The following is a 20,280-nucleotide window of genomic DNA, read 5'->3' as shown; positions in this document are numbered from 1 at the left end:
GTTGTCCGCGTCGGCCACCCGTAATGATTGGAGATGATCATTCTCTTTAACGGCTATGAATACGCCACGTCACCTTGAAAGTTTTTAAAAAAAACATAAAAAGACAAAAACCACTTTTCGTTTTGTTAGAATTTAATAATGCGCAGTCGATTTCCGCGTGCATTTAATGCATGCGGCGAATCGACTGCTGCGTGCATTAAATTACATGGACGTCCTTGTTTGTCTTTTTTAAAAAAAAGTTTAATTTATGTGGATCGATAGCCGCAATTTTTGACGTTTTAATTGTCGATTCCCGCGTGCATATAATGCACGCGGCGAATCAACATAGCATGCGTCTTTAACCATGTGGGTCGGTTAGCGCGTGCATTAAATGCACTTGGCTAACCGACCAGGCAATTAAAAATAAAATAATAAAAACAAGTACCTTTTTTTCTTGCTGACCACGCCACATCGTATATTCCGAAGTCCGAACTAATGATTGGCCCATTACTTCACTTTCTTAATGATTAAATAATATTTATCCACTTATTGGCCCGACTTTCGGACGAATGACGTGGATGCCCCTTATTATATATATAAATATGTTTATAAATAGCCAAATAAATGGAATACATGTTATTTAAATAAGAAAAAATCATTTCTTAACTAAATATTGGACATAAAATTAAATAAAAATATGGAAAAATTCCAGAAAAATTAGAAAAACCATTACCAACCTTTAGCCAAATATTTAAGGCCCTGCAAAAAATATTTCTTCACTAAAATGAGGTTAAATTCCATGTGATAAATGATAAAAAATCAGGAATAACAATAAAATGAAAGGGTAAATGATTTATCTTTATTTTAATATGATAACATGCAAATATAGTCATTAAAACACGTAAATATAATGTAAAATTCATTAATTAATCATGTTAATTTGCAAGTTATCAGTCACGCGTCACCTTGACGAACACGTGACGGTGACAGTGACGAACTAGATGAGCTGTGATGGTGACGGTGACGGTGATGAACCAGATGAGCCGTGACTGTGATGTGACGGTGACGGGGTAGTCCGGACGCGTTACGTGACGAAATGTCCGTCACGGATGACATCCGTGATGGAATTTTAAAACAATTATATATTTTTATTAAATAGTGGTAATAATTAAATTGTTACGAGATGTATCATGTATGGTTTAATATGTTATGATAATCAAATAATTAAATTTCTGTTATGAAGGACCAGCTGTTCAGGGAGCTTCGACTCAGAGAAGTGGAGGAGAATATACATTAGGTACTAGATAGTAACTAGTAAGAGAAATAATAAGATATTAAAAGAAATAAACTGGAGAGAGAGAGAATAATCCAAAAAACACGAAAAAAAGGGAACAAAAACTTTCATACAATCCCAATTCGCGCGGGCAACAGCTATTAGTCAAAACCTAGATGAAGAAACTTGCAAAATCCTAAACAATGCCGTCTCTCTCGCTAAGGGGACAGTTTGGAGGCGGACTCTCTCTATGCCCATCACCTGTTAGACCTTTTGGCACCAACAAGAAGCCACCCATCTCCTGGAGAAGCTCTCCGCGAAGAGCTCCGAGGAGTAGTCCATGGCGATGCTCTTCTTCAGAGCAGAAGCAGCGAAAACTGGCCAAGAAGAGGCCTGAACAAGTCGACAAAGGAGAGGGCGAGAGGTGGGTCGAGCGTTGATCCAGATGGGTTTCTCAAAAGAAGTGGAATTTCCAACAAAATCTTCGCCCAGTTTCTCCCGACCAGTAATCCTATCTCTTTCTCCCCGACTTGACAGTAAAGTCATCAGCTAATGAATATAAGAAAATTAAAAATTGATCTTAAACCAGAAGGACTTCAGAAAATTTAAAAATACTTGATTCTGTGTAGGAACTATGCTCTTGGAACTCCGAATCCTGTTTTGATATGAGTAAAAATATGGAGATTGACATAATGATACGGTTGTTTAGACATTTTTCTGCTGAATACATGAGATAAGCAACTTTTAGAGAAAAAACCAGGATTTTGCGTAGGAACTATGTTCATGGAACACCGAATTCTTTTTCGACATGAGGAAAAACATGGAATTGGCCGCAAAATATCGCATCAACATAACGATCCATGATACAATGAATTTCTTTTCTAAACTAGTTTCAGACGCATTCATAATCTCGATCCACTGATGAACTAGAGAATTCATCTCCCAAAAATTAACACCGACGGATCTAGAGAAGCGTACCTGGAAGGAAAGACAGAAATCCAAGCAAGAGGAAGCCAAACGCCTGAGATCGATCGACTGCCATGTGACCGGTGAAGACGAGGAAGGAGAGGACGAGGAGCACCAATCCAAGAGACAAGATGAACAGCGCAAGGACGATGGATTTCCACAGGATCCGATTCAACGATGAAGGCACGTGCGCAAATCGGAGATCGCCGGCGGTTTCTTCAATCTCGTCTGCTTCTGGAATTCGCGTGTACTGATGGGTGCGCTGCGAAGCCATGGCCGATGAACTGTGAAGATCTACTTGGGCTAGTAATTTCCGTCACCAGTGACGGTGACGCCGTCACCGTGACGGTGACATGACGAAATGAGGATGCATGGACGTGTGACGGGTACGTGATGGTTTTTTTTTCAAAATCCTCGGACGCGTGATGTGACGGTGACGTGACGAACATTTGTCACGTCACCGTTCATCACGGCTCATCATCCGTCCCATCACGTCGGGGGCGTCAGGTCTCGGAGGTGCCATTCCCTACACCAAATATGATGACTCTACCTGAAACAATTTTTTAACACAATTTCGCACAACTGTTATCTCACACAAAGTGTTCAAAAATAAATCAGATAAATCTCCAGAGATCAATCTTTCAATGTCCTTAGTTTACTGCTTGTTTCCTTCGTGTCCAACTTTAAAACCCTATAACTCTTTCCATACTCAACCAAAATGATGCGATTCAAATTTATTTGGTTTGGTGTGGATGTTTGAAAACAATTCATATATTTAACAAAAGCTCAAAATCAGTATAAAAGTTATGCTAAAGATTGTAAACTTACCACAAGGTCGAGGATGTGCGAAGTTTAGATCCTAGCCTTCTTTTCTTTGAATCTTGAAATACGCTGCCCCAAAAACCACGATTCTAAGTTCTATGGACTTTGATTGATGTTAGAAACAAATGATCTCTTCAAAGAACGCTGAAAAAAGGCTTGAAATTGCTATAGGAATTGAAAGATCTCTCTAGCTTTCGGACTGTGATTTTCAAAGGGAAAGGAGAAGAGGGTTTGAAATTAGGGCTCAAGATTGTATATATGGACTCAGAAATCCAAAAGGGCATAATGGTAATCTATCAAAAATCTAAGATTCATATGCATTGATTATGATTAAGTAATTTTTATATTTACAATTTTTCCATCAGTTCAAAATATCTTTCAAGAGTTAAGAGCAAAAACTAGCCGTTATGCCAATGATTTGAGTTTTAAAAATAATCTTAAACTTTTAGATATGTTTACCACATCATTTAAATAAAGATATCACCATTGGATAATAATATCTTCATGTAATTGATTTTGATTAAATCGTCAGTAAATTCAGCCTTAAATACTTCAAGGTAGTAAATAGGATTTTGAATAAGTTATTCAACAAATCAAATGAATAGAATTTCGCACAAATACCTGAACAGTGTTAAAAACTATGTTTATCTTCATGTCATAAAAAATACAAGTTCTAAATACATGATTTGACTTGTTCAGGGTATGGTCAAACTAAGTAGCCTTTTAATATATCTAAGGCTTCTATTTGATCTTCACATACAATCAGTCAACTAGTTGACCAAGGGCCTATTGTGCTTTGATCACAACCCATAATGAGGCATGCATTACTTTGAACATTCACCAAAACACACATTGTGATGCCCTTAAAGCTTAATCTTTGAATATCACTAATTGATCCAACTTACACGATAAGTATATCTGATCTTGTGGCTATTGGTGTGGTGACACTAAGGACAAATAGTGGGTGCTCTCTGGAGAATAGTTCATTGAATTGATCCGTTTCAATCCTTGAATGATATTATGTCTAAATGGCAATCAGGTTGATTCGTGTCACAATGGTATAAGTGATCTACTAACCTAAGATATCACAAACATCTCGTGGATGGACAATTACACTTTGACTACAACTTACGAGCCTCTAATCATGTGATTCAAATAAGTCATAGCTAGGGTATAGTAAGAAGCTCACAGAGGTGATTGAGTGGTCAATACATGATCATTCGCCCTCAGTATAAGAGGAGATTGACTCGAGGAAGACGATGCAGAAAATCCCTGGCCAGGGTTGTGAGGATATTGGAGAAAGTTTTCTCCAATGATCCCTATTACGTACTAGTACTATTCCATGACACAGCCTGAGCCATCGAAGGAAGCCTAAGACATAGTGAGCATTCAAGTCCCAAATCATGTCGCATTAGGTGTTCAGAACATGATAAAAAAAGTTCCACCTCTTTTTCTCTGGCCTAACTTTCATTATTAGGTGTTATTTTATAATGACTAGATCAAATCTGTTACATGTTTTTCATATGTTGAAAAATACGGTCGATCAGAGGACTGAAGTTACATATCTTGGCCATCCATTTCTAAGTCATCAAATCAGGAGCTATCGTGAGCATTGAACTTTATGGGCCTCTCATCACGAAAGAATAGCCTCATGAATCAACATTTTTTCTGATACATTATTCTTCAAGAATATTTTAAAGGAGTTTAAAGAGATTGTTTAAGTTTGAACTGACACAAAAAATGAGGTCTTTTCATATTTATCCTTCAACACATTGATATTTTCCTCAAAATTATATTAAAACTTCCCATTATATAGCTAAGATCAACATGTATATATGTTTCATATTTATTTAGACCCTTTTTAGGAACAAGAGTAACATTGCCACACTGCCGAGCCATAAAATAAGCAAGGGAATAGAAAAAAAACAAACTCATAATCAGCCAAATTCAAAGTGTGATATATGATGTTTGAGGCATTTCACGTTGAAGTTTTTAACAAAGTTTCCTTGTAGATCTTGATGGACATTATGTGGCTGTTAAGAAAATCACACCACCATGTTTATTTAAGTTCATTGAATAAAATATTTGCGTTCATTATTATTCCGTGTGATGTTTATAATGAAGTCCATGAATATGTGTAATGACTTAGTGAATTATGATGTGATCATAATATAATGATCACTAGTCTTTAAACATGTATTTTTAAATATTACTATTCGATGGATAGTCGAGACGGACATCAAATTATCCGGATAGAACATCACTAGCTGACCTTGTGGCTATTAGTGTGTCTACACTAAGGACATGTAATGGGTGATCTTTGGAGAAAGAGTTCACTTAATTGATCCGTATGAATCCCTGAATGGTATTATACCTAAACGTCAATCAGGTTGATTCATGTCACAGTTGTATAAGTGATCCACTGACATGAGACACCAAGGACATCTCGTGAGTGGATGACTACCTTTTGACTATGACTTACGAGCCTCTAATCATGGGATTCAAATAAGTTATAGATCAGATGTAGTAAGAAACTTACGGAGATGATTGAGTGGTCAAGACAGGATCATCTGCCCTCAGTATAAGTGGACGTTGACTCAAGGAAGACGATGCAAAAAAATCCATGGCTAGGGAAGCGAGGATATTAGAGAAGGCATTCTCCAATGAACCCTTTTATGCATCAATACTAATTGAATGAAGGATTAGGGTTTGACGATAAACCATACCCTAAGTCATATGAGAGTCTTGCTCGGATGATGGATTATACATATATAGTAACCGATGATGGTAAAGGTTCCATGGAGAGTTCGAGACTACTCGATATCTTCTAGAGCACGATGTGTAGCTTGGCACCCCACGGGCTGGAAACTCAATCTATCAATTGGGTTAACTTGATCCTTATTTAATTAATCTATATATTGATATCGTTAATTAATAAGGATGGTCAATAAATGTTATTGGGCCATTAAACTTATTAAATAGAACGATACATGGGCCTAGAGGGTCACACACACAAGGTCATAAGGGCATTGGTCGATATATTTTACTTCATAGGGTTTATGATAAAAACCTTAAGTAAAATATAAAGAGGGAAAGGGGTCTCATTTTAAGCACCCATGAAAGCCTGATTTGAGAGCCCCTCCCTTTCTTCATTCTCTACATCAACCAAGGAGAGAGTCTCCAAGAAGAGTTGAAGAGGAAGAGGTGGAGATCCAAGCGCCGAGTGATCTCGTGGATACTTCTAGAGGCCGAACGCGTGAACGACTTTGGAATGATCTCAAAGTGAGTATCTCAAGGGTGGAATAAGTTCCCCAAAAAGGTACACTCAATATTTTATTTTAAAGATCGATTGTGAATTGAACAACACGCTTCCACATCCATGGAACATGTTTTCCATGGCCGAACCACGACATAGAACCCAACAGATCTGAGGTTGTATATTTATAGGGGACATTATTTGTATGTAGAAATTTATTTATAGTGATTTTATTTATTTTTAAGTTCTTATTCAAGTCTTGTAAGATGACTAGCCTTGGTGAAATATTGATAACCCAGAAAGGGAGTATATGGCATCATTAATTCTTCAATTAAACAACAAATTTATAATGTTTCCTCACTAGGTATAGAGTTGAGTAAGGGTGAAACCATTGAGAACCAGAAATTAATTATAATATTTTTCCATGTGATTATTTATTTATAGTTTTTAGATAAAAACAAAAACTAACTCTAAGAGAAGCAATAGCTTTCGTAGTTTTTTTAGCAAATGCAATGAAGGATAACCTATATAATGTTTAGAATAAGTTCAAAGATAAACTTTATTGCAATCTTTTAATATGAAGAAATAGCTTACCCTATTTGTTTTGGCAGAGGGAGCCAGAGTTTGCCACAAGAGCAACCCAGACTTGACTTGTTGGCGCCAAAAAAATGTGGTGGATCTTTGTTTTTTATGTTCTGTAAAAATGTAATAACTTGAGCAGTAGGATAGATTTTTTAGCACCATCTACAGCATTTGAAAGCCCTGTGTCTTGGCTGGCACGCCCTTAATAACCAATCTAGAAAAAAATATTGTGGATGGCAGGAACCTCTGAAAATGCACGAACCTCTGGTGTCATTCCCTTTCGGGCCAATGATGCATTCTTCTTCATTTTCCTCCAAACTTGACGATCAAATTCTCTTCTTTAGTCAACTTGATGTTCAAAAAGATTGGATCCAAGAAATACTGCTGCACTCAAGGCTGCCAAAACAGAGTTTGGGATAGAAATTCCAGGATAGTTACAAGATGGGAGAAAAGGGGCATAAATAAGGATCCTAGATTCTCAATGTGAGAAACCAAGAATGTGTGGCCAGGATTTGGCAATTTAGTGCCCTCCTTTATATGAAAGAAACAACAACCGCCCACTTGAATTCTCCTTTAAAATAGGCCTCTCTTTTGACTAAGCTTAAGCTCCATTTGGGATTCAGATAGCTTGTCCTATAGTGGGCTTCATTGCGATTTATGTCCCTCTCTTCTCCACCATTAATATTCCAACTACCTAATTCCTATTTCAAATGAAGCTCTAAAATAAACCACTTGATTCAAGGGAATCAAGTGGGGTTAGTTCATAAATCGTTCAACCCCATTACTTAGGACCAATTACAAAACTGAGTGTTAATTTCATTTTAAACATTAATGAGTGATAATTTTTGTGCATATTCTTGATATAAATAGTGTATCTATACTACTATAATAGGAATACATGTGCGCTTCTTGCCTTTGATTGGCTGACAATGGAGTGAGAGAGCCCTCTCCTCGCCATTGCCCCACCCTCCTCTCCCAGCCTCCCGCGCCGCCTCCTTGCCACTGCCCCGCCCTCCTCCCCCAGCCTCCCACGCCCCCTCCCTGCCTCCGCCCCGCCCCGCTGCCGCTCGATCCGGGTGGAGGTCGAGCCGCTCAAGCCGGTAGAGCCACCCCATGGAAATGGTGGGGGGGGGGGGGTTGGGTCGTCAGCGAGAGAGGGCGGTGGGCGGGGTGCGGTGGGGCTATGGGAGCGCCGTGCCCCCTCCCCGCGGCCGCCACCCCTCGCCCAACCGCGCCCCCTCCCTGCCATCGCCTCTCCCTCCTCCCCGGCCGCTGCACACACCCCCCCCCCTCCCCCCGCCACCCGCGTCCCCTTCCCGACGCTACCCCGCCCTCCTCCTCTAGCTGCCTGTGCTCCCTCCCTGCTGCCACCACCTCCCCTCCCTGTTTCCCTGGGGCGGCTCGAGCGGCGGTGGGGAGGGGCGAGGGGGGTGGGGTGCGGGCGGCGGGAAGGGGGTGGCGGCGGGGAGGAAGCGGGCGGTCGGGGGAGGGGGTGCAAATGGAGAGGGGGAAGGGGGCCTTGATCGGCTGGGGGAGGGGGGCGGGACGGCAGGGAGGGAGGGGGATCTCGCCACTGCCTGTGGCCGGGGAAGAGGGGCACAGGCAGTGGCGAGGGAGCCGCGAGCGGCCAGGGAAAGGAGGCGTGGGCAGCGGGGGATGGGGGGGGATGCAGGGATGGGCGGCCTAGGGGAGGGGAGCGCGGGCGGCCAGGGGAGGAGGGTAGGGGGTGGAGGGAGTGGGGCTGCGGGAGGAGGAGGGCTGGAGAGAGGGGGCGAAGGGCTGCAGGGTGGGGCACTTTGAAAAAAAATCACACAGTCGCACATAACCACACAACACAAACCTGTGTGCGGTGTGCGGTGTGTGAATATTCTGTGCGATGCGATGTGTGAATTTGGTGTACCCTCTCTCTCACTCTGATTGGCTAACAAGAGAGAGGGGGAGAAGAGAGAGATTGAGAGAGACGAGTGAGAGATCCCCCTCCCTGACGCCGCCCCGCCCTCCTCCCCCAGCCTCCCGCGCCCCGCACAAAGGCATGAAATTCACATGCATCCCTCACAAAGGCATGAAAAATTATCTAAAGCGAGCATTGCGAGCGGGCCCCACTAGTAAACTTTAAAAGCACATATTTATTGCTACATATTTTATGTCATCAAATATACAGGCTCTTAAAAAATAATTCAAGTAGGAATATCACTAAGATAGTTTTGATCACATTATAAAATAACATCAGGATTTTGTTGATCATGTCAATACCTCAATTCTATTCATCTCACATAGTTCATTCTCAATTTCTGCATATATTCTTCCCTCCTTTAATCTAGAAATTTCAGATCTAGAATTTTTCCCAATATATTATACCTGATATTTAGTAATTACCGTGATGTTTTAAAGTCCAGTGAATCATAAAATGATATATTTTGTCCCTCCAATGGACTTATCACCACCACATGCCGCCAAACAGAAGTGCCAATATATTTTATATATATTTTATGCTAAATTGAATATAAAAATCTAAAATCTTTAGTAAAATAAAATTCAATTTTCATTTCAAAATATTCATGAATTTAGTCTAATTCCATCCATTCTCGTGACTGGGGCATCAGTCCAAATTTTTGTGTTTAATGTTTTTGTTTTCATTTATAGTAAAGAAAATATATTTATATAAAAATAGTTGATTATGGGTTTTTTCCACAAACAAGACAATTAATGTCAAAATTTTCCTAAGCTTGGAATTGAAAGAAATGAGTTTATATCTTAAAGACACAGTTTTAAACATTTTTGAGCATTTTTATAATCTGATATTATTTTATCAAAATTTGAGAAGACAGAGAAGAAAATGGTTTTTAAAAATTACATAAAATTTCCTGTTTTTGCTTATTTTGTCAACTTGAAATATTTTCTTGATATTTAGGAATTATTTTAAGAGAACAATGGCAAGAATAAACATATGTATACATATGAGTTTAGGGATATTTCTAGAATTTATTTTCAATTTAAAGATGAATAAATACATCTTTGGAATGTTTATATGATTTATTTAAATGTGAAAATGACTAGAAAATAAGAAAATTTTTTGGAATTTATTTCAAGGTAAAATGAAAATAATAGTTAATATTATTTTAAGGAATATTTCTAATTTTCATTTAATTTATAAATGTTTGAAAAATGCAGAAATTACCCATTATGTGTGCAGCGGTAGTAGTTGGTGGCATTGATAGTTAGCGGATGAATCTACGGCTGCTCAGTCAGTAGTAGTCGGGGTCTTTGCTATTCGTGGATCACCCGAGGTTATCCCAGATTTTGAAAAAAATCTGATTTTTTGGCCAAGTCATGGAGACCAAGCAATTGTGCAGTCCCCAATTAGGGATCGTCAGTCGTCATCCGTCACGTCACTTGTCACCGTGACGACCCGTGACGGTGACGTGATGGTGACGGTGACGGATCTCAGGGCTCGTGACGGTGACGGTGACGGTGACGGTGACGGTGATGGTGACGGGTACCCAGGACGGTGATGTGACGATGATTCCGTCACGGTGACATCTGTGATGGATTTTATTGTACAATTTAATAATAAAATAGAGGATACACTTATTTTATTTGAATATGTGTTTGAATGCAATGGGACTTTGAAAATAAAACTTTTTCAGAATGGAAATTTGAAAGGAATAAGTAAAATAGCACAAATTGAGACAGAAATAATTAATATTCTAAATCTGGTTTGAGAGAATGAATTTGATAAATAACTATGGGATTGGTAGAATATTAAATTTGATAAATTCAGTTCAAAGTTAAATATTTAGGAATAGAAATAGTTTTGATATTAAGTAAGAATTAAGAAATACACTAAATGTCAATTTTCGAAAGATTTCGAAAATCTAAACTTTTGAATGATTTTTTTGTGGAAGAATGGTTTCATCACTATATAAATAAACTAAATGAATTTAAATAAATCTCTATAATTCATTGAAAATATTTGAATTAGAAAGCATCGAGGGGACCAAAATGGGGAACACGTTTAAGAGAGGGAAATATATTTTTCCTTGATTTTTAGTAACTACGTGGAGAAGACAGAAAGAAGAGTTATAAACAAAACTAGAGCAACCATCTGGTACATTTTGATCGAGGATCAGAAAAAAACTTAACTAAATATTGTTCTGCCTTATAAAGTTGACTAACCATCTCGGATTTATCCTCCCCTCCAAAAATTTGGTCAGACTGCGTTATTCCCTTGTGCAATATGTATACATCGGGTATTTATTTGTTCTACATCTATATGGGTTAAAAATAAGTAGAGGAATGAACTAAGAGATACTTTCAATCCTAGTGAACTATCGGCATATTGGCTTGTAGTTGGTATCGGTTACAAAAGGTAGAAAGATTCAGATTCAAGTATGAAGCAACAAACGTTTGATGTTTCAACATAAAATTTTGTGACATCAAAAGTTATGCACAAAAATATTTTGACAGAGATAGAAAAACTATGACCATTGTCGTCTGATAATTCACACAAATTTTTCCATTTCTTTACCCTCTTTCTCCTCCTATCCTTCTCTTGACCAGTACAAGGGCAAGAGACATAATGCCATTTCGTACAGAAACGAGCCAAACATGCGCACCCGTCCTGGAGAGGCACTCGATTACGCTAACCAGAGGCCTGTTCACATCAAATATAAGATATTAAGAAAAAAATAAATCATATCAATGAAAATCACGTCTTCAAGCTTAAAAATTGATCTGGTATTCTGCTTTGGTTAAAGAGGAAAATTAATTCAAGAAATAATGAATGAGATAGATACTTCACTGTAATATCTTAATCAAATTATTTCATGAAGCAGTGTATTCTGCCGTGGTCAGAATCGATTGAAAAATAAAATCTTCATCTAATAAAGAAAATTCTAAGATTATAATCAATTTATCTAGCGAAGCAGTTTATTTCTAAGATCATCTAATAAAAAGGTTTCACGTCTTCAGGCTTAAAAATGATCCAGTATTCTGCCTTGGTTTAAAATATCATAATCGATTTATTTCATGAAACAACGTATTTTGCCTTGGTCACTATCGTTTCAAAAAAAACTTCATCTAAAAAAAGGTTTCTTAGATCTTTATTCTTTGGACTACATAAAGGTCTCTAAGATCGTCCATAAGTAATCGGCTAGAAGTAACTTACGTGGTAAATTTTGAAATGATCGTTGTTGGAGAATTGCCACTGCTGCAAAAAATGACCACCAAGACCGCCAATCCTGCAGAAAAACTGGCCATGGTTACGTTGGAAAAAATTGACCATTGCCGGAAGAAAATAAGTCCAAAGACTCACACTAGGCGTCATCGTCAGGGGAATCTTCCCCTCCATCTCCATTGCACAGCAGACTGTTCTCGGCACGTAACCAGCACTTCACTGTAACTAGGAGCTCGATGCTTTCAGCACTTCACTGTAACTACGAGACATGCTCGCTTGAACGTGACAACTGCACGTTCGGCGGAGAATAAACGTTCCGCTGGCGCACTGGTCGCGCAGACTGAGAGGAACTCTTGCGCTAGCGTAGCAAGTCGTGGGTAGGATCGTGCACCAATACAGGCCCACCACCCCAAAGCTGTCTCGTTGTCCTTTCTCTCCGTTGATTGCAGATACGCCTCCAATTCCTCGGCTAGCGCAGGCACTCGTCGTTCCTTCCCTCTCGCTGGTGGTGTGCCATCAATAAGTTCGGTGAGCCAATCTTCATCCTCGAGGTCGTTGTACATAGGTTCGTGCTGACTGTGTTGAGGCATAAGTTGGCGGACAAATGCAAGTGATTCCTGAAGGTCGCTGGATTCAAGCAACGCTCCCTTGTTGAAAGGGTCCAGAATCGCAGCTGTCGTCGTCGCACGGTTCGTGGAAATCATCATCTCATACTTTAGCATCTTCAACTTCATGCTCTCACAAGCTCTGCGTATGGATGCAATCTGCCCAGCGGTCATCCTCCTTCCCGATGAAAAAATCGTGGCCATATCAAACTTGGACAGGATCATGTCGACATGGCGCAACAACACCTTCATGATGCGGATCACTTCCACGACTCTAACTGTCTTTGAGCCACTCACATACTTTGTCGTTCGATAAGAGGGCCCTAAAATGTCACGAAAGTCTGCTAACATGTCCCACTCCTCCCTTGAGATTCTAATGTCCTTGTCAGTCACTGACATGATCTGTAACGCCATCAAATAAACAACTTCTCTCTTCTCCAATGCAGCATGCAACATGTCATGTGTACTATTCCACCGCGTAAGGCAATCTAACGGTAGTTGGTTGGGATTCTTCCCCATATCGTTGCAGGTCTTCACATACTGTTGCCGTCGTTGTGTCGATGCTCGGATACTCGTCACCACTTGCCGAACACGGGCAATCGCATCCCCTAGGACGAGGCCACCATCATGGCTGACCATTTCCGCATGACTTGCGGCTGCCTCCCGCATGGCGTCCAAGTCGTCTGTATCGGCGTCATAATCTGGTTCATACGTTGCATCCCATGTGCTGATGTCGGCAGTCTTCGGAGGATTTATGGTCACCGATACACGTAATGACTGCAGTGCGGCCTGGACGATGATGTTCAACACATGGACAGCACACAGGACATGTCAGTCCTCAGTGAACCGGTTGTTTATCGGCTTCAGTTCCTTTGCGAGCATCCTTACCATCCTCTCGTTGCTTGATGCATTGTCGGTAGTGATTGCACTAACCTGCATGGCAAAATTGTTAGTTTCCAATATGGTTGTACGAGCCAAAACTGAAGCCAGTTTATAAGCTCTCGACCTTCGTCTTCAAGCCGAAGTCGTCCAATGCTTGGAGGACTATTGCGCTCATATTCTCGCCGCTGTGTTTGCCGACTAGCTCACGGATAGCAAGTACACGCTCGCATAGTTCCCACCGATCGTTCACCCAATGAACTGTGATGCCGAGAAGACCATAGGAATTCTCGGCGGTCCATGCGTCAACCGTTAGGGACACACTAGGGACATTTGCTAATGCAGACACGAGCTTTGCCTTCACGTTCACATATAGCTTATGCGTCACATCTTTGATTGCCTTTGACCCTGGCAGGTCAACTGTCGTCTCAGCGGCGTACTTCCACATAATCTTGAACCCCACGTTGTCCACTATAGCCCACGGGGAGTCCGTGAGACAGAAAAACTGCGCTATGATCTCCTTGGTTTTCTCCAGCATCTTCCTGACGGTACCTCCTTGTCCATATGCCTCGGTTATTGTACGCTGGTCTGGATTGATGCCCTTCATCTCGTTGTACAATTTGCTATGGGTGCACTCCATATGCCTCCAAAAGATGTTCATAGAACCATCTTTTCGCCGCTTGAGCCGATTGCGCAATGGATCTACTCTTTGGTCGCGGCATAGTAGGCACGCCCACACGCCTGCGCCGATCTCGGTGAAGTAACACAAGATTTCGGCCTTCCCTTTACGTTTAGGACGTGATGGCCCTACCACCGGTAGGGTTGTCTCCTGTACGTCCTCCTCCGAGGGCTCTATGGCTACGTCAACGCACGCATCGCCAATTTGAGTGCCCATTGCCGACTATGTCCTAGGGAAATGGGCGAAAAATGTTGCAAGCAATTCTTGTTTGAGGATGGAAACTAACTGCAAGAAAATATCCACTTTTTTAAAAAATGTTTATTTCAATTAACAACTTCATGACAAGGAAAATTGTAGTCTATTTCATCCAAAAATGCATTCTGAGAAGAACCCACTCAAGAATAAAATTTTGATAAAATGACAAGGACAAAGCAACATTTCAAAGCTGTTGATTCTAAGAGACACAATGCAATAAACGGTGGCATCATCAAACAGGATCTCATGATTGATTCCTTTGGCAGACTAGCATTACGAGCAGCGATACAATGCCTTGAAGGTCATTGCTTCTAAAAACATGAATCCATCATTACATGATTTATGTCTGATGGACATCTCACATGTCAACAGTGATGATGCAACATTCAAGTGATTGCGCCAATATGCCATACAAATTCGAACCTCATTTGAGAGACAATTCAAATCAAAATCAGCTCTTTTATCAGATAATGATTATTATACAAACAGATCAAAATCAGAACCTGATAAGCTTTGGATGTGTGATCCGTGTTAGATTCTCGTCTGGGTTGCAAATTTGACCAGAGTCACACAATGACCGGATTGATTAGGATCAGATCCCAGTGCAGCCTAAGGAATAAAATGGATGAGATTCTAAATCATATCAGAGTTGGAATGTGATGGGTTTAAAAAACCGACGAGAGATCCAAATATGGTCAGGGTTAAATCCTAATCAGATGGACCACTCATCAAAACCTTATATTAAACAGTAAATGTATCTTATCAGATTATTATCAGAAATCAGAATTATAGTCTCATCAGATAGTGTTTATTGTAGGAAAGGTGCCGACCAAATCAATAGAGATATTATGATGCTTCATGCTTGGCATGGTCATGAGAGGGTGAGGGAGCAAGAGAGAATAGAGGGAAGGAGAGAAGAGAGTGGGAGAGAGGTCAGAGTGAGAGAGGGGTAGAGAAACCAAGAGGGGGTCATGAGAGGGTGAGGGAGCAAGAGAGAATAGAGGGAAGGGGAGAAGAGAGTGGGAGAGAGGTCAGAGTGAGAGAGGGGTCGAGAAACCAAGAGGGGGTCATGAGAGGGTGAGGGACGAAGAGGAAGAGGAAACGCGATGAGAAATAAGGTTTACATAATAATGGGACCCTAGATCAACGATACGGATACTTGAGAAAGATTATGGCAAGATACCTCAGAAAAGAATTTTTCAGAGGAAACGGATGGATTTCATCCAACAATACGATTTGATTTATCTAGAAAAAAGTATATTCATAATAATGCGTTGTGCAAAGAATCGAGCCGATGGTAAAAATCAAACTTTAAAATCAACATGAAGTAAAATTTTGAGAACATTATCAACAATGAACAAGTTGGAGAGGAAGATGAGAAAACAGGATGAGAAATTAGCTTTACTTGAACATAATACCCATTCAACAATTTATTCAGAAAAACAGGACCCATTGAAAACTACGGATACTTGAGAAAGATTACGGTAAGAAGTTTTTCTTAGATGTATGTCAGTAAAGGTATTTTTTATTTTTTATTACATTAAAGTCGCATTTAAATCAGGGCACTGATTCATTTATTTTATAGTAAATTAGTAAATAAAAATGATATTAAAAAAAATTAATCGCTAAGAAAAACATCTAGTCATTAGGATTTTCCAGACGAATACGGATCGAGTTTGTCCAACAATATAATCAGATAGATGTATGGAGCAATGAATCGAGTCCACAGTAAAAGTCAAACATTTTGATCAACTTGAAGTAAAAGTTTCAAGACATTGCGAACAACGAACTAGTCGGAGAGAATGAAGAGGAAAAATGATTAGAATATGCCATACTTTAAAACATGGGATCCTATTTGAGAAATACGGAACTTCAGTTAAGGACTTTCCAAAGAAATACGGATCGAATTCACCCACTAAAATAATCAGATTAACGTACGGAGCAAAGAGTCGAGTCCACAGTAAAAATCAAACCTTTCCATCAACTTGAAGTAAAATTTTCAAGACATTGCCAACAACGAACTAGTTTTTTTTAATGAAGAGGAAAAATGATCAGACTACGCAATAATTTAAAACATAATATCCCATTTGAGAGGCCGGAAATTTGCTTACATTGGTAAAGACTGCAAATCGGAGAGGCAGCAGTCGAGGGCAGCAATGTATGCCCCTTCTCGGCAGCTTGCGCTTGGGAATGCTTGCAGGGACTTCAGAGTTCAGAGAAGAGGAAGAGTTGAGAGAAGAGGAAGAGTTGAGAGTTCAGAGAAGAGGAAGAGTTGAGAGAGAAAGGCAGCGATCGTAAGGGGAGATCGGCGATTCGGCGGACTCGTGAGATGAAAAATACATTACAAAAAATGAATAAATACCCCGTCACCGTGACGGTGACGAGACTGTGACGAGGGTCCACGTGACGGTGACGGTTCGGTGACGGATTTTTTGGAAATCCTCGGACGTGTGACGTGACGACCATTTCGTCACGTCACCATCCATCACGGTTCGTCACCGTCCCGTCACGTCCGGGGCGTCACGTCCCGGACGTGTCGTTCCCTAGTCCCCATTTGTGGAGTGACAGAAAATTCAGACTTTGGGAGAGGCTGATGATCAATTTTTTAATGAAAATATAGTTGTAAAAACTAGAGATAGAATGTGAGGTGTAGGAAGTTAATGTGTGAATTATTGAGAGAGAAATTGGTAAAAAATGAGAAGATAGAGAGACAAAGTTGTGTAAGATGAAGTAAAAGTGGAGGAAATGGATAAGATGAAGGATAAAATTTAGGTCTAAGTTTGTGAGGTTTTGATTCTCATCTCCTAAAACCCTAATGCATCTTCCTTCACTTGTCTTAGTGTATGCTTTAAAGATCAAACATTTGTATATATAAGAAAACAATGTCCCATTGACTATCCCTTTCTAGAATACGTTCAGAATGAGGTAAAGGAAGAGTAAAAGAGAATATTTATAAATAGGTCATTATCCAAAAAGCCATTCTAAGGTTTTACCTTTTATCGAGACATAAAAAATTCCTTAGGGCATTGTCAGTCCTTCCTCTTTTTTCACTTGTTGAATATGAACTTTTCCATCCTTCAAACTTCATGCTCCTCTTTAATAAGGAATTATGGAGTGATCTAAGACGTGGACCCACGATGGAGGTCGCCCGCCCGAGATCGCCACTGTGTCTTCGAAGCCTTCATCATCGTCATCATCAACTCCAGACGGCTCGCGTCCCTCTGACTAGCACACCAAGGCGCAAACGAAGGCACCCGGGTTCCAGCAACCCCGGGTGAAAAACTCGTCCATATCTTTCCCCTGTTTTGATTTCATCTTTCTTTCGATGTTTTCATCTTCGTCATCGTCTTATCGTTTCATCTCTGCCATCACCTTCATCATTTTCTTCTTTATCATCGCTTTCTATGTGTCCTTTGAATCGTTCTTTCCTTAATGTTGTTCTAAAGAGAGTCCTTGTGTTAAAGGACTCTCCAAGTTGGACCCTTCTTAGTGGTTCAACGGTCCATCTTGTAAGGGCCCATCATGGCCCTATATAAGGCAATGATGGGCACCACACGTTCTCAGATCTGGTTGTTCTTTGTGGCAGTTGTTTGTTTCTTCTAGAACCAGGTCTCACCGTAAGAGGACGAAAGGAGAGAAGAGGGGAGGGAGAAGAAGTGGTAAGAGGGACGCCAAGGGAAACTACCTGAGGCTTCAAGGGTTGATTTGCGCTGCCAGAGCCTTCCAAGTCGCTTCCCCCACAACCACGCTCGGCGGCAGATTCCACCGTGCGTCCGTGTCCAACGTGGGAAAATACCCATGTGACCACTGGGAGATCCATCCCCCCCCCTCCCAACCGGTTGACGCAGACCATCGACGCCGTTAGTGTCAGGGGAGACTTCTTCGTGCTCACTATCGGGGTATCGAGCTCGTCGGCCTGTTGCCGCGGGATTGTGTCTTCGTCCCCACGTAGCCCTCCCGCCATTTGTCGCTGTGTGTTTGCAGCCGTGCCTCGTCGTGCTCATGGACTCCCAGTCGCTCGCCACCTCTTTGGCCGCGTGCCGAACCCAACGCATCGAAGCGCAACGTCGCCCTTCCACTACAGCTTGCACGCACATCTGGAGTCCTATCCACGCCAGCCTTCCAGGATTGCACTCTCCAGGTTTGGCTAGTTGCTTGAGCTACCTTGCCATAGGCCTCTCTTCTCCTCACCTCTGGTCTACTCCTCCTACCCGCTCCTGTGCCCTATCGCCAGTCGAATCGCCAACCCTCTCCGGCTCCTCTCCACCCGTATCCCGCACCAGTTGTTGCCATTGACGAGGATTCTGCACCACGAGCTGATCGCCGACGAGGTACGTCGTCCTCCTGCCCCCTCATTATATTACCTTTTGTAGTATATAGTAGATTGTCTACACCGCGCTCGGGCTAGATAGGTGAGAGAGAAATTCAGAGAAAACTACGTTAAGTGAGCGTCTTACCGGTATGGGTTGAGCCCATTCGTTGCGTGCGAGCCCCTACAGATTGATTCTGTTCGGCGTCATAGAAGCCGTCATCCCTCCAAGGAGGTTTGAGAGGCCACCGTAGCCGTCACCCGACGACCCCTTGGGAGCACGGAGTTCGTCACTCTCCATCGAGTCGAGGCCTGCAGGCATGACCACGTAGGCACATCATTTCATCGTAGTTACATACCTGATAGGGTTTATCCATCAGACAACGTCGTTGACGACGTCCGACCCCATTATCTAGGTATTCGAGCACCGACTCGGTAACGACCGGACGACGACCTAGACGACATCCGGCATCAACCCAACCCCTCTAATTGCTCCTTTGAAGTTCAAAAAAAAAATTGCCGCACTTTGGCTTAATAACTGAAAGAAATAGCTCTAAGAATCACAAATAATGTTCCATCCTCCTGTAAAATTTTGCACAAATATGACTTGAAAATAGTTATCATTAATAAAACTGATAGCCATATAACTCAAGCAAGGTTAGTTAAAAATGCCGAAGATAAGCAGAAGTTGATATTTATATGGAATTCAGAAATATTCAAATAATCTAGTTATTCACATGATAATTTTTATATTTGTATGTTTAGATTTTAGAAAATGCATGGATCTATAGGCACATTTTTCATGAAGGAATCATCCAAGGTGACGAGTTGCTATATCAATACAAAAAAAAAAGATTAAAATTTTCTACTATTGCTAACAATTGGGATCTTTTGAATCTTTTTTACAAATGAGCATCAATATTTTGTGATGTTGCAATGTTCTTTTAAAGTTGAAGACCATTACATCACCTACTATTGATTGGGTTCTCAACTTATAGTAAACTCCTTATCCAATATACACTAGAGGAGTCAACAGTCTTGGGTTCTTTGAAATGTGCACATCGCATCAAGCAGTTGTTGGAAATTTGAGTGTCACTAGAAGGGGAGGAATATATTTTCCACATTCAACAACCTTAAGTCCCAGACATGAAGCTTCTCTTATTAATGGTTATAACTTATGAGCGTACTTTCACTATCCAAAGCAATGCGTTCTAACAGTAGGGAAGAGCGAACATCATCCGTTACGTCATTTATCATAGATGCATGATGGATGCATGATAGATGATCTGATGAAACACTGGTGACATATGACGTGATGGTGATGAATTTATATGGATGATATGATGAGACAGCCATTGTGCATAACATTGGTGACAGATTTTTGAATGATGAGAGAGAGAAAGAGATGAGAGAGTGAGAGAGATTAGGCAGCAACATTGTGTTCCATGTGTCAGGATGAAGAGAAGAAGTGAGGGCCTGTTAGATGTGATGCAACTAGG

The 20,280-nt window shown here is 40.9% G+C and overlaps 1 protein-coding gene across 1 annotated transcript; it reads right to left on the bottom strand.

Annotated features, from left to right (window-relative positions):
• Window positions 1-12,296: 12,296 nt before the first annotated feature.
• Window positions 12,297-13,298, bottom strand: LOC144707106 (putative transcriptional regulator tpeD). Its single transcript, XM_078580227.1, has one exon. The coding sequence runs from the start codon at window positions 13,296-13,298 to the stop codon at window positions 12,297-12,299; it is 1,002 nt and encodes a 333-aa protein (XP_078436353.1).
• Between the last annotated feature and the right edge of the window lie 6,982 nt (window positions 13,299-20,280).

The sequence above is a fragment of the Wolffia australiana genome, chromosome 8 (assembly GCF_029677425.1).
Source record: "Wolffia australiana isolate 7733 chromosome 8, ASM2967742v1".
Lineage (NCBI taxonomy): Eukaryota > Viridiplantae > Streptophyta > Magnoliopsida > Alismatales > Araceae > Wolffia > Wolffia australiana.
Note: the sequence above shows the minus strand (reverse complement) of the source record. Positions and strands in the feature narration are given on the sequence as shown.